General features: G+C 41.3%; 1 protein-coding gene across 1 annotated transcript in view; it reads left to right on the top strand.

Moving 5' to 3' along the window:
- Window positions 1-630: 630 nt before the first annotated feature.
- LOC124280632 (myeloperoxidase-like) overlaps window positions 631-13,576 on the top strand; it is a 52,571-nt gene continuing 39,625 nt past the window's right edge. The window contains exons 1-9 of the mRNA XM_046716611.1: window positions 631-711; window positions 3,427-3,628; window positions 4,726-4,855; window positions 5,559-5,758; window positions 6,701-6,901; window positions 8,496-8,550; window positions 9,846-9,952; window positions 11,148-11,249; window positions 12,164-12,259. Of these exons, the coding sequence (XP_046572567.1) occupies window positions 3,439-3,628; window positions 4,726-4,855; window positions 5,559-5,758; window positions 6,701-6,901; window positions 8,496-8,550; window positions 9,846-9,952; window positions 11,148-11,249; window positions 12,164-12,259 (1,081 nt within the window). The 5' untranslated portion in view covers window positions 631-711; window positions 3,427-3,438. The remainder of the gene's footprint in view (window positions 712-3,426; window positions 3,629-4,725; window positions 4,856-5,558; window positions 5,759-6,700; window positions 6,902-8,495; window positions 8,551-9,845; window positions 9,953-11,147; window positions 11,250-12,163; window positions 12,260-13,576) is intronic.

Below are 13,576 nucleotides of genomic sequence, written 5' to 3'. Positions count from 1 at the left end.
CATAATTGTCAAGCTCTCTGTAAGTCGCAGCGTGGGTAGCCTAGTGGTTAAAGCGTCCCCTCGTCATGCGGAAGACCCGGGTTCGATTCTCCGCATGGGTACAATGTGTGAAGCCCATTTCTGCGGTCCCCCGCCGTGATATTGCTGGAATATTGCTGAAAACGGCATGAAACCACAGGCACTCACTTTGGGCGTCCATAGCGGGCAAATACGTTGCCGCCAGGCCACTAACGTGCTTCATCTTCAGCTGTTTCAAAAGATCTTTTGTTTGCTTTATGTCGTCTTCTATGACGGATGCAGTGCAAACTTACACACCGCGTTTTCAGAGATGTAGCCTTTCACCAGGAGTTTTCATACATTATAAGTGTAGACATACTTGGTCCTCATCTACACGATCTCTCACTACACCCAGGTCAACTTTAGTTTCACTACCCTCGTGAATATTTACAGAAGGCCGCCATATGGCCGGGTTATGTCTGCATGCAGCGTTAAACAACAGACAAACCTAAAATATCTGTACTTTAAGGTATGAAAACATTCAAAAGCCATTCACTACAAATGGTATATAACGTTGAATATACACGTTGAAATCGGGTTGGCGACATTTTGCATGGTAAATATATGAGTGACACATCTGACTGTGTGGGGAAGAGTCTCGCGTGACTACCGAGTACAGGATAAGGCAGTTAACACTTGCTCCTCAAGCGGAAGGTAAGATGTGACAACTTGGGGGCGCACGTGTATGATGCTGTTTCAGAATCAGAATCGGTAATAGGTAACTTGTATATAATGCTCGTCGCAGGAAAATAGGATCCGCTGTAAGAGTCTGTTTGCGAGTAACTGTACCATATGGTGTGGGTCATTGGTCATGAATTGTCAGGTGAATGCGTCGGATCCGTTGATTCAGTGACATGGATATACTTCTGTGAGTGAGTGAGTGATCGAGTGAGTGAGTGAGTGTATTTTTACGCTGCACTCAGCAATATTCCAGCAATATGACGGTGGTCTGTAAATAATGGAGTCTGGACCAGACAATCCAATGATCAACAGCATGAACATCGATGTACGCAATTGGGATACGATGACATGTGTCAACCAAGTCAGCGAGCCTGACCACCCGATCCCGTTAGTCGCCTCTTACGACAAGCATGGGTTACTGAAGATCAATTCTAACCCAGATCTTCAGGGGTGATATAGTCCCATAGAGCATCATGTCAACACAGAATACTAAAGTGTAAATACTTCCAGGTGAGACTCGGATTTTAACAATCAACCTTCACATTTCCTATATTTCTCCACAATCGTATAATGATCATTGTCGTGTATCTGGGGTACCTGAATCTGATTTTTTCAGCTTGATGTAGGGTAGGAGTGAAATGTAATGGGTAGGACGATTTAGAAACCTCCATCGGTATGAAGGGTGAGTGAGTGAGTGAGTTTGGTTTTATGCCGCTTTTAGCAATGTTCCAGCAATATCACGGCGGGGGACACCGGAAATGGGCTTCACTCATAATACCCATGTGGGGAATCGAACCCGGGTGTTCGGCGTGACGAGCGAACGCTTTAACCACTAGGCTACCCCACCGACCCCGATATGAAGGGAGGGAATGATGTTTGTGTGTATGACTGTGTGAGCATGTTGGTATGTTTATGTGACTGTGAGTGTGTTTGTGTGAGTGTGTTTGTGTGGTGAGTGAGTGTGAGTGTGCATGTTTGTGTGTGTTTTGTCTGTTTGCGTGAGTGAGTGGGTGTTTCTGAGAGGGTTTGTGTGTGTTTTTGAGTGAGTGTTTGTGTCTGTGACTATGTATGTTTGTGGGAGTGTTGTTTGTGTGAGAGAGGGCGTGTGTATGTGTGTTTGCATGAGTGTCTCTGTGTGTGTGTGTGTGTGTGTGTGTGAACGAATAGTTACAATCATATTAGTATATCAACGAGTATAAGTGTATATTAATCAATTTAAAATTGAACGTACATTAAACTAACGAGGTCTTCAAATTCTGTAGATGTGTGTTTAGGGATAGCCGTTCCTACCTGAATGGAACAGTTTGGGCATGAAATAGGGTTTAGGACATCAAATAGGGTTTAGGACATCAAATAGGGTTTAGGACATCAAATAGGGTTTTCATGATTAAAGTCTTTGGTATTAAGAAGTGATACACATAAAGGCAAGACGTTTTTATGTCTACTTCTTTATTTTGGGGAACACAACGTTTTGGAGTAAATTTTTCGGAGTATCCTTCATATGATGACGGAATAAGAATATACTCTGAAACGTCGTATTCCTCAAAGTAAAGAAATTGACATCCATAAAATTCTTGCCTTTATTATCATGATTTATTTTGTAGGGTCTTTTCAGTTTTTAGCAAACAGGTCCTGTATCTTCGAGTTTTGAACTCCATCTGCTCACTGCACATGCCGTTCTTGCTGCACTGCCAGCATGGTGTTATTTGCAAGTTCTGGACACCGGCTCCACAGTAGTCCTATTCCAGAATTACATGCTTAAAACTTCACATAGCAAATATGTAATTATAAAATGTAAAAATATACCTAATGTATCTATGTTCCAACTAATGGGCTATAATTTGTCATTGGAGATTCCATTATCGGGAGGCGCTAGTTTAGCTGTGCATTTCACCACAAATGAGCCTGTTGTATACTCACAATGGTCTCCACACAAAGGAAATGGTATTCTCACTTTGTGCTACTGAAATCGCTAATGCGACGTAAAACCATATTCATTCATTAAAATAGTTTAGTATCTTGCCATCTACATCGATTTCATGGTGTGACCTTCTGATTAGATTTTCGCCGCGAATATCTGCCAAATTGCTGATGCAGCGTAAAGTAATGTTTACTCACTCACTCTGAAAAGATTCCCACATATTGTGTTTTTTCCAAAGTAATACTCTTAAAACAGGAACCTCTAAAATGAAGCTTTGTTTGTTGTTTAACGCCGCACTCAGCAATATTCCAGCAATATGGCAGTGGTCTGGAAAAATATCGAGTCTGGACCAGACAATCCAGTGACCAACAGCATGGGCATTGATCTACGCAAATGAGATACGATGACATAGGCTCTTTGACTTGGTTGACACATGTCATCGTATCCCAAATAGTAGATCAATGCTCATGCCGTTGATCATTGGATTGTCTGGTCCAGACCAAATTATTAACAGACCGCCGCCATATAGGTTGAACACTGTGGCGGCGTTAAACAACCAACCAACCTGCATGAGAATTCTGTGTGACCACACCGTTTATTATTTACTCAATTGTGATATAGTTGGGATACGTCCAAAATCTCATATCAGATAAACGGTTTAATCTGACCTTACATAATCTGAATAACGGTACAAATACACTGCATATTAGAAACATGTATCAAACTCGCCCAATCTCTATGTATGCTTCTTTTCTGTATCTTCATAGGATTCTTCCACAATGCCAGTGTTGCTTCTGATGCCATTGCTGTTGGCTACTTGCCATATTTTACCGGCGGTGTCCAATACTGACCGGAACAGACCAGATGGAGTCCCCACTTTCACTGCGTCACAGAAGATGATGATATATTCCCGGGCCGAGATGCGTCTCCAGGAGGAGCTGAGGGAGGAGGGCAACTTCAGATCATCAGGTAAACAGTTACAGTTGAATCACACGTGAGTCTAGGGATTCTGGTCCCAACATAGGAAGAAATAGGACATTTGGTTAGTGTGACTAGGTGTGTCTGGGGATTCTGGTCCCAACATAGGAAGACATATGACATTTGGTTAGTGTGACTAAGTGTGTCTGGGGATTCTGGTCCCAACATAGGAAGAAATATGACATCTGGTTAGTGTGACTAAGTGTGTCTGGGGATTCTGGTCAAAACATAGGAAGAAATATTATATTTGGTGAGGTGAGGTGAAATTGGGTTTAACGTCGTGCTTGAGAATATTTCGCTCATAAGACGACGTGCATGCGTGTGTATGTTTATGTGCGGCTGGTTGTACTATCCCAGACTGAAGCTGGTTTTATAGTGTTAGCCCACTGAGATACCATGCTGCAGTGAAACATGAATAACCCACTCAAACACATTATACTGACTCCGAGCCGACCAGTCCTTGTTGTACCCATTAATGCCGAGGGCCAGGCAGGGACCAACAACTACCATATTTTAACGTCTTTTGGTATGACGCGGTCGGGGATCGAACCCGCGACCTTCCGCTCTCCGGGCGGACGCTCTAACCACTACAATTATATTTGGTACTATGTTAGGTTTTGTTTGCAGTTTGTTCCAACATAGGAAGAAAAATTACATTTGGTTGGTGTGACTAAGTGTGTCTGGGGATTCTGGTTCCAACACAGACAGAAATATTAGATTCGGTTAGTGTGACTAAGTGTATCGTGGGAAAATGGTGCCAACATAGAAAGAATTATTATATTTGGTACTATGTTAGGTTTTGTTCGCAGTTCGTCCCAACATCGGAAGAAATATGACAATTGGTTAGTGTGACTAAGTGTGTCTAGGGATTCTGGTTCCAACATACCATTTCCGGTGTACCGCCCTGATGTTGCTAGTTATTTTGCGTAAATCCTTACTCACTCAAAAAAAGGCGAAATGTCATGCTGATCTTTTCATATCATGAAACAGAATGCAGTGTCATACCTGCATGGCTTGTGACTTTCCTCTCACATCATGCTGAGACGCCAAATCAAGCTCATTCACAAACACGTTCATGTCTATTTCAGATTTGAAATTCTCGAAGCCAGGTTCAACTGCTGACCAACATAACAAGTTCACGTTTACTGCATCAGAGAGCGTTAAGCGAGGAAGGCAACATCGTCTTCACCTGCTGCAGGTTCAAGAGTTGGTGGAGGAGTAAGTTAACTTCTTTGAGTGCCAATGAGTGGCATTGTAGAAGTTGGAAAATGTGGAGAAGAGGAGTAAGTTGCAGTTGGCAACTCAGTTTATATGTGACAAAGTCCCCGTGTGATCCTTTTCCAAGCAGAATTAATTCCGGTTGAAACAATGTCGAAATTATTGCAACCTTTTTCAAACAGTTCTAATAAACAAACAATTCTAATACAAGCATCTTTCCTGATTAACAGTTGGCCGAGGAAAGCAAACTGACACGATTGTCTGCTTTGTGCATGGAAAAGAGAATTATGTATCCAGGAATACAATGTTGATTTTCTTTTTCGATTTACACATATTTTGATCACAAAGAAAGGGACTGAGCACAAGTTTTCACTACATAGGTAGTCCTCTCCCGAAAACCGTGAATATGGTAAGTCTTACACATTTGAAATGTGTACAAAGGACAGAATATACAGATTCAATAATTTAAGAACATTTCATTGCATAACAACGTTTAGCTGTCGTTTAACTTGCTGATGAGACAAGTGTTGGTGCGCGGTGGGGTAGCCTAGTGGTTAAGGCATTCGCTTGTCACGCCGAAGACCCAGTTCAATTCTCCACTTGGGTACAGTGTGTTAAGCCCATATCTGATGTCCCCTGCCGTGAACTTACTAGAACATGCTAAAACCATGCTCACTAACTCACAATTATTGGTATCTGTCAGGGGAAAAGTACAAAAGGCGGACATACCGGAGCTGCTTGCAAGAGGTTTGGGCCCAGAGATTACATGCACAAGTAATCTTGCTTGTAACAGTTCCTACGAGTTCCGGACACCTGACGGCAGCTGTAACAACCTTAAGCATCCTACGTGGGGGATGACGCTCACACCGATGAGGCGGTGGCTGGACCAGGAATATGATGATGGTAAAGCGTATGTTGTATATAAAAATATGTTTGTGTGTAGCTGCAGTTTCCTATTCTAATCGATGCTGGTTTTATAATGCTAGCAAACTGAGATACTATACCAACGACACATATCATACTATCTCCATAAGCATCCCAGAAGATCGGGGTTAGAATTGGTCTTCAGCAATCCATGCTTGTCGTTAGAGGAGACTAAGAGACAGTATCGGGCGGTCAGGCTCGCTGACTTGGTTGACCATCGGTCATCGGATCCCAATTGCGTAGATCGATGCTCATACTGTTGATCACTGGATCGTCTGATTATTTATAGACCTCCAGACTCGATTATTTATAGACCTCCACCATGCAGCTGGAATATTGCTGCGTGCGGCGTAAAACAGCAAAGAAAAAACGTTACCATCCAGTAACATATTGATAGATGTAAATATATTTTGGTTTGCGTCAAGTAACTCATTGTTGTATGTTTATACGACACATTGGGAATACATTGGATTGACTGCAATAAGTATAACCTGTATGATGTCTGTTCTCATTGAAACACATTTATTTGTTTGTATAGCGTTTGGATTTTTAGATTTTTTATACATTTCGGTAATATTTGTCCAGTATTATACTCGCCTTCATTTATTGGTGGAATTACCCTATATCCTTTCGAAACAGTGAAGACCTCAGGCTGATTATGTTGACATCAAAAGGTTGTTCCTATTTCAGACAAGAATGCTTTTTTCGTTTGGTTTTTTGTTTGTTTAAAAATATAGTCCCTGTATATCACAGCTGCATGTAAATAGTCGAGACAAGCAATGCTAAAGTGATCGTGTAAGTGTGAACTATAGTGTACACCCACCAATGAACTCGCTGTTCCTGTTGCAGTTTCACATGTTGCACGTTAGGTCATGTCATTCAGTTATTAGTTCCGTAGACTCCTACTCTTGCAATTCTCAGGAATTTCCTCTCCAAGAGTTAACGCAATTGGAGGAGGGGACTTGCCCAGTGCCCGCCTGGTCAGCACGACCGTTCACACCCCGTCAACTGAAGCTGACCTTCACGTCAACTACACCCACATGCTGATGCAGTGGGGTCAGTTCCTGGATCACGACATCACCAGCACACCGACACAACAGCTGGAAGTGACGGAGGACGATGGTTGGTGCCTATGGTGGTAGTAAAGGGAAAAGGATAACGGATAATAGAACCATGCTGTGCTAGTGTAATGAAGGAGGGTAACATACATATAGGGATAGCGAATATGGTATGGTTCTATACACAGAAGTTAATGGTATGTTTTTATGCTGACACAGGAAGAACGCAAAAGGGACCGTTCAAAATTTATGGCTAGGGGGTGAGGATGATTTTAAGGGGGGTCACCCATTTTGTTCTGGGGAGGTACGGGAGGGTCATCAATTTTGTACACATGGACTGAGGGTGGGGGTGTGGGGTGCTTACTTTGTACATAAGGGGACATTTTTAGGGGATGGGGAGGGATCATTCACATTGTACATGCTTCTCCATAAAAGTCACTATCAACACACACACACAGACACAGCCTTAATTTATTATAAATTATGAACGGTCCCTAACAAGCACAGGGAAAGACGGTAATTGTTCATTCCTCTTTGATATGATAATAGGGATCTCTGTATTTGGGAGGGAAAATGTTGGTGGGATGCCAGCACAAGGGATGGAGGATAATGAAAGGGGTTATATGCTGGCATATGCAGAATTGTATGAGTCTTCATGTTGAACGAATAACGTGAAACTATGTGACCCAACTACCACACTTTTGTTCTATTTTGCAACCATATGATATTGTATGTACACGGTGAGTACAGATCAACAAATTCAAATCGTATAAAATGCGCTATAATAGTGCTACCATATTAAAACGATTTTCAGCCCTCAATGAGACTCATTTTTTAGTTTTACAGTCAGGAAATACATTCCCTACAACAACCATAACAATGGGCGGATAACAATTATGCTAACAATCTAAGGATGAACAACTTCTCTATTCTGTTAGAGCAACGTTCCCATACAGTGTTATCCTTCCTTACTGCTCCATCCGGTATAGAATATTGATCTTCAGTAACTCATGCTTGTCGTAAGAGGCGACTAACTGGATCGGGTGGTCAGGCTCGCTGACTTGGTTGACACATGTCATCGGTTCCCAATTGCATAGATCGATGCTCCTGCTGTTGATCACTGGATGTCTGGTCCAGACTCGATTATTTACAGACCGCAGCCATATAGCTGGAATATTGCTGAGTGCGGCGTAAAACTAAACTCACTCACCCCTTACTGCTCCAACTCCTACATGCCTCTCAAAGAAGTTGAAAATAGTTCGACCATTTAGTTTCAATGTCATTTGGGGCGGTGGGGTAGCCTAGTGGTTAAAGCGTTGGCTCGTCACGCCGAAGACCCGGGTTCGATTCCCCACATTGGCACAATGTGTTAAGCCCATTTCTGGTGTCCCCCGCTGTGATATTGCTGGAATATTGCTAAAAGCGGCGTAAAACTAAACTCAGTCAGTCAGTCAGTCAATGTCATTTGCTTAAAACAGTAAATAGAGCTTCAAGGATAAGCGGAATAAACAATTGCTTAATGAAATATTGTAAATATGTACATTATTTGTTGCAGAAAATTAACAATTTGCATATGCATAATTATGTTTCCAGATGCCCACCAAGGCAACATTGTTTCCTTAACGAATGCTCCACAGTGGTTTTCCGTTCATTTTCAGGATCTACTACAACTGCAGCGACACTTGATTGCTGTGGATCTCAACAGTCTAACAGGTACAGATATATCTCAGAGAAATATAGCGATACATTATTTTCCATATTCATGAGAAATCTCTGCTCATAGCTTCCCCACATAAAGCTCAAAATTACGCTGGTCAGTCAAGGACTGGCTGGCTCGGAGTTTGGTGAGTGGTATGTCAGTGTTGATTGTGGAATTGTAGAATTGCGTCTCAGAGGGCTTCCGCTATAAAACTGAATGTTGTCCTGTTCAGTACACGCAAGTTCGTGTGGGTACTCACTTACACATTCATACCCACACGCTTTCATCATCTCGCACTATAAGACTTAAACATGAAACTGACATAAAACCCAACCAACCAATCATGAGCATTCATTAAACATCGTCAATGTATGTGTTCAAAAAACATTGAGCGTATCCTGCCCCACCGGTAGCACCCGTCCACAGTACTCGTGACTATTCATACACATCAAACACAGCTGAGCGAATGTCGCATCGTTTTTGTATTCTGAATTGCCTTTCATCGTAGGTCCACAGTATGACTAAGATCTACATTCGAACCCCTTGGCTGATTCTCAAATACACGTGGCATGTTTGCAGTCTTCGCTAGGTCTTTGTTAGACATCATCAAACGTAAAGAATAATAAGATGTTAGAGTAAGCGTCACCTTCACCTTCCATACTGTTTATATAATCTTGAGTTTATTGATACAGTCGGGTGCACGAAAACTAAGATTAAAGATGGCCAACATGTTTTCCTTGGTGCGCGAGGTCACCGCCTTACGCAATATCTCGGCAATATCACGGTAGGGGGTTCAGAATATGGGTTGACGAACCTACCTTGAAGTGAACTTTTTACCACTGGTGCGCATATAAGTCCTAACAGTTCAATTCATCTATTCCCTAACAGCTCTAGTGTATGTACCCAATACTTTGGTTTATGCGTTGTACATGTCCAAATCTAACATTTCTATCTCTTACAATACCTTTTCGCTCATTTAACTGTGGTTAATGCTACACCGAAGACCCGGGATCGTTTCCCCACATGGGTACAATGTATGGACCCCACGTGTTTCGGTGTTACCTTTTGCTTGAATATTGGTCTCGGCGTAGAATCTCAAACACACGATTTTAGTTTCTTTGTGTCATGGGAGGCGGTGCCACCAAAGTAAACAGCAGCAGTGCATTGCTGCAATTCATGAGTACTAGATGCATTCAAAAGTTCATAAAACATTTGTTCAAGTAATATTTTATCACAGCAAATGTTATTATTTAATCTTCAACGCATTGACCGTTAAAATCAGTTCAAGATCAGCCCATTTCTTTTGCAGACCTCAATGCTTTTCAATTGAAATCCCAGAGCGAGACCGACACTTCAGTTCTAACTGTATGAACTTTGTGCGTTCTGTTCAAGTGGAAAACTCCAAGTGTCAAGCAGGTAGGCACTTCCCTTGTAGACGTGGTCGTGTTGGTGGAGTAATTACACAGGAAGGTTTTCATATATATCCAGAGTCTCTGATTAAACACAATGTGACAAAATTAACATAGCGTCAGCATATTTAGACGAAACGCTAGTCTATCTCTAAGTATTATACATGTATATATGTTCACGGTGTCAACACTTGAAATTCATGCCACGCCCTTTTGTGCACTTTCGTTCCATTTACATCACTACAACAAATTCAGACGAAACGTTAGTTTATCCCTAAGTATTATATATGTTACGGTGTCAAAACTTGAAATTCATGCCACGCCCTTTTGTGCACTTTCGTTCCATTTACATCACTACAGCTTCGATGGAACAGCATATTTAGACGAAACGTTAGTTTATCCCTAAGTATTATATATGTTACGGTGTCAAAACTTGAAATTCATGCCACGCCCTCTTGTGCACTTTCTTGCCATTTACATCACTATAACTTCGATGGAACAGAATATTTAGACGAAACGTTAAAACGTCACAATTTAATTCTGGAAACCAAAAAGACCAGACACTCTCAGCACTGTGGCTACATTCTGACAAAGGATTTGACAAAATTCAACATGCAGTTATCATGAATATATACTATGGATGAAAAAATAACAAAAAAGTCGAAAACTTAAAATTTAAACTACCTCGCCAATGGGCAAGAATATCAACTTTTGCTCAAAATTCAATATTTGGAGGTTGTAGATGAATGAAAGAATGTTTCTAGGTATCATAATTCGGCTATGTTATCATGACTTAAAATTTAACTCAGTTTAACTCATTTTGATGTAAATTCGGCCATTTTAGAGCGTTATTAAAATATCTTGCCATGTAATTCGGTATGAGGGCGTCGTCCATGGACAAGAATATCTCCTTTTCCCCAAAATATCTACTTTTGACCAAAATACATGTTTTCGAGGTTGTAAATGAGTGAAAGTATGTTTGAGAGAATGATGGCACAAAATTCAACTCATTTTGATGTAATTCGGCTATGTTAGGGCGTTATTATTATTTCTCGTCCATGGACAAGAATATCTCCTTTTCCCCAAATTCATGTTTTCGTGGTTGTACACTTCCTATATATTGTATATACTGAAGGTGTTAAGATTTTGTAATTAATACAACGTCCTCTTGTACACCTTATTTACATTTACGTCACATACAGCTCCCGTGGAACAGCTGAACCAGATCACAGCCTACATAGATGCTTCAAATGTGTATGGGTCGTCACTGGAAGAACAGAACAAACTACGGTCATTTGTTGACGGTGGGTGGTTGATCTCAGTATTGCTGGGGTGACGCTCAACACGGATCAATAGATGTACGAGTAGGTCACTGATAGTAACAGATACTTCCGGGTTTGAAACTGGCGTTTGAAACGATCAATAAACTGAAGTAATGTCTCTGCAGCCAAGAAGTAATGGTAACTGGATTTTTAAACAAGCCCAAAATATAATACGACCTTAAAGGCTGATGAGCACAAGACATTAGATAGTGTGTGAGCTGGCGTTTTATTGGCTACTTAGTATGTGTGATTATCGATAGTTAAGCAATTGACTTCCGTTGATAAATACGCAGCGCAAAATACAGGAAGTACCAGATTCGTCCACTTTGATGGGTTTTTATTGTTTGGGTGCAGACTTGCAGTTTCATTGGGTTTATGTTTTAACTGTTTACTTGATCTGGGTTTCAAGTTTCTTGTCAGTTATTAAAAGAGACTGAAACTACTTCAACTTGTTTATATTTCATATAAACTAAACATTCATTTGGGAAATGACTTCAAATGAGACGATTCAAGGAGAGAAAAAATATTGTGATAGTATTGCAATAGTTGGTCGCAATAGAGTATCGCTATCGCAATAGTTGTTTCCCCCTCAATAGTCACCCTTGTATTTGGACTGCAACAGGACGTGACAGATTGATGCTGTGGGGTGGTAGGTGGGGGAGGATGCTTGAGGTGGATGATTGGGAATTGGGGAGAAGATACAGTCTTCATCTTATTCGTTGATTTGATATCTAGTTGTTTAAGTATCAATGCTATTAGTAACAGTTATAAGATAAACATTAACAGACATCTAGATTTACCTTTATTGTCCGTGGATTTTCATCTATGGTTGTTGAGAACTCAGATGTTTAAGAAGATGTAACCTGTTTTGATTATATAGTGTGTATTTATTTCAGGATTACTGAAAACAATTGAAAACCATCTGCCTGAAGCCGAAGTTGGTGGAGATGAATGTACAACACCAGACAGCCCCAGTTATTGCTTTTTGGCAGGTAAATAAGTTGATATGTCTATACGGAAAAGAGAACCAATGTGCTTTTATTTAGTTTTCTAATACTTTTTGTGAACGGATAGCGTAGACGAAGATCGCAGCACCACTAATATGCCCCTTTAAATTGTATAATTAACTGTAAGTGATTGAAATGACTCTATTGTTCTTTGGTTTCGCTCTATCTTTGTCACCCGTGAAGGTCAGTGTTAGAATTGATCTTCAGTATCCCATGCTTCGTAACAGGCGACTAACGGGATCGGGTGGTCAGGCTCGCTGATGTGGTTGACACAACTGCGTAGATCGATGTTCATGCTGTTGTCTGGTCCAGACTCGATTATTTAAAGACCGCCTCCATACAGCTGGAATATTGCTGAGTGCGGCGTAAAACCTAACTCACTCACTCACTATCTTTGTCCGACAGATAACTGAATAAATGTCAGTTCGACAACACTTGGAAATGACGGAACTACCTGCTCCCCTATGATTTCAAGAAGAATATGGCGTAAAACGTCGCACAAATCTCTACCCGATTTCTAATAGCAGGGTTGGGCGGTGGGGTAGCCCAGCGGTTAAAGCGTTGGCTCGTCACGCCGAAGACCCGGGTTCGATTCGCCACATGGGCACAATGTGTTAAGCCCATTTCTGGTGTCCCCCGCCGTGATATTGCTGGAATATTGCTAAAAGCGGCGTAAAACTAAACTCAGTCAGTCAGTCAGTAATAGCAGGGTTCCTGACTTGCAGGTGACCACCGTATGAATGAGAACCCCACTCTACAGAGCATGCACTCCATCTTCATGGGAGAACAAGAGCTCTTATAAAAGAGCTGACCTGTAAACATTTCCAGAAGAAAGGCATTTGTTTTGGTTTTAGGTGACCAGTTTTGACATACATCATACTGTACAATTTATCTCTTAAGGTGACCACCATGTAAATGAGAACCCCACTCTACAGAGCATGCACACCATCTTATAAAAGAGCTCTTATAAAAGAGCTGACCTGTAAACATTTCCAGAAGAAACACATTTGTTTTGTTTTTAGGTGACCAGTGTTGACATAGAGATATTGTACAATTTATCTCTTAAGGTGACCACCGTGTGAATGAGAAGCCCACTCTACAGAGCATGCACACCAACTTCTTGAGGGAACATGAGCTCTTATAAAAGATCCTACCTGTAAACATTTCCAGAAGAAACACATTTGTTTTGTTTTTAGGGACCAGTGTTGACATACAGATACTGTACAATTTATCTCTTAAGGTGACCACCGTGTGAATGAGAACCCCACTCTACAGAGCATGCACACCATCTTCATGAGGGAA

The sequence above is a fragment of the Haliotis rubra genome, unplaced genomic scaffold (genome assembly GCF_003918875.1).
Source record: "Haliotis rubra isolate DU_JTF1 unplaced genomic scaffold, ASM391887v1 Scf270, whole genome shotgun sequence".
Classification (NCBI taxonomy): domain Eukaryota; kingdom Metazoa; phylum Mollusca; class Gastropoda; order Lepetellida; family Haliotidae; genus Haliotis; species Haliotis rubra.
This window is presented reverse-complemented; position numbering and strand designations above follow the sequence as displayed.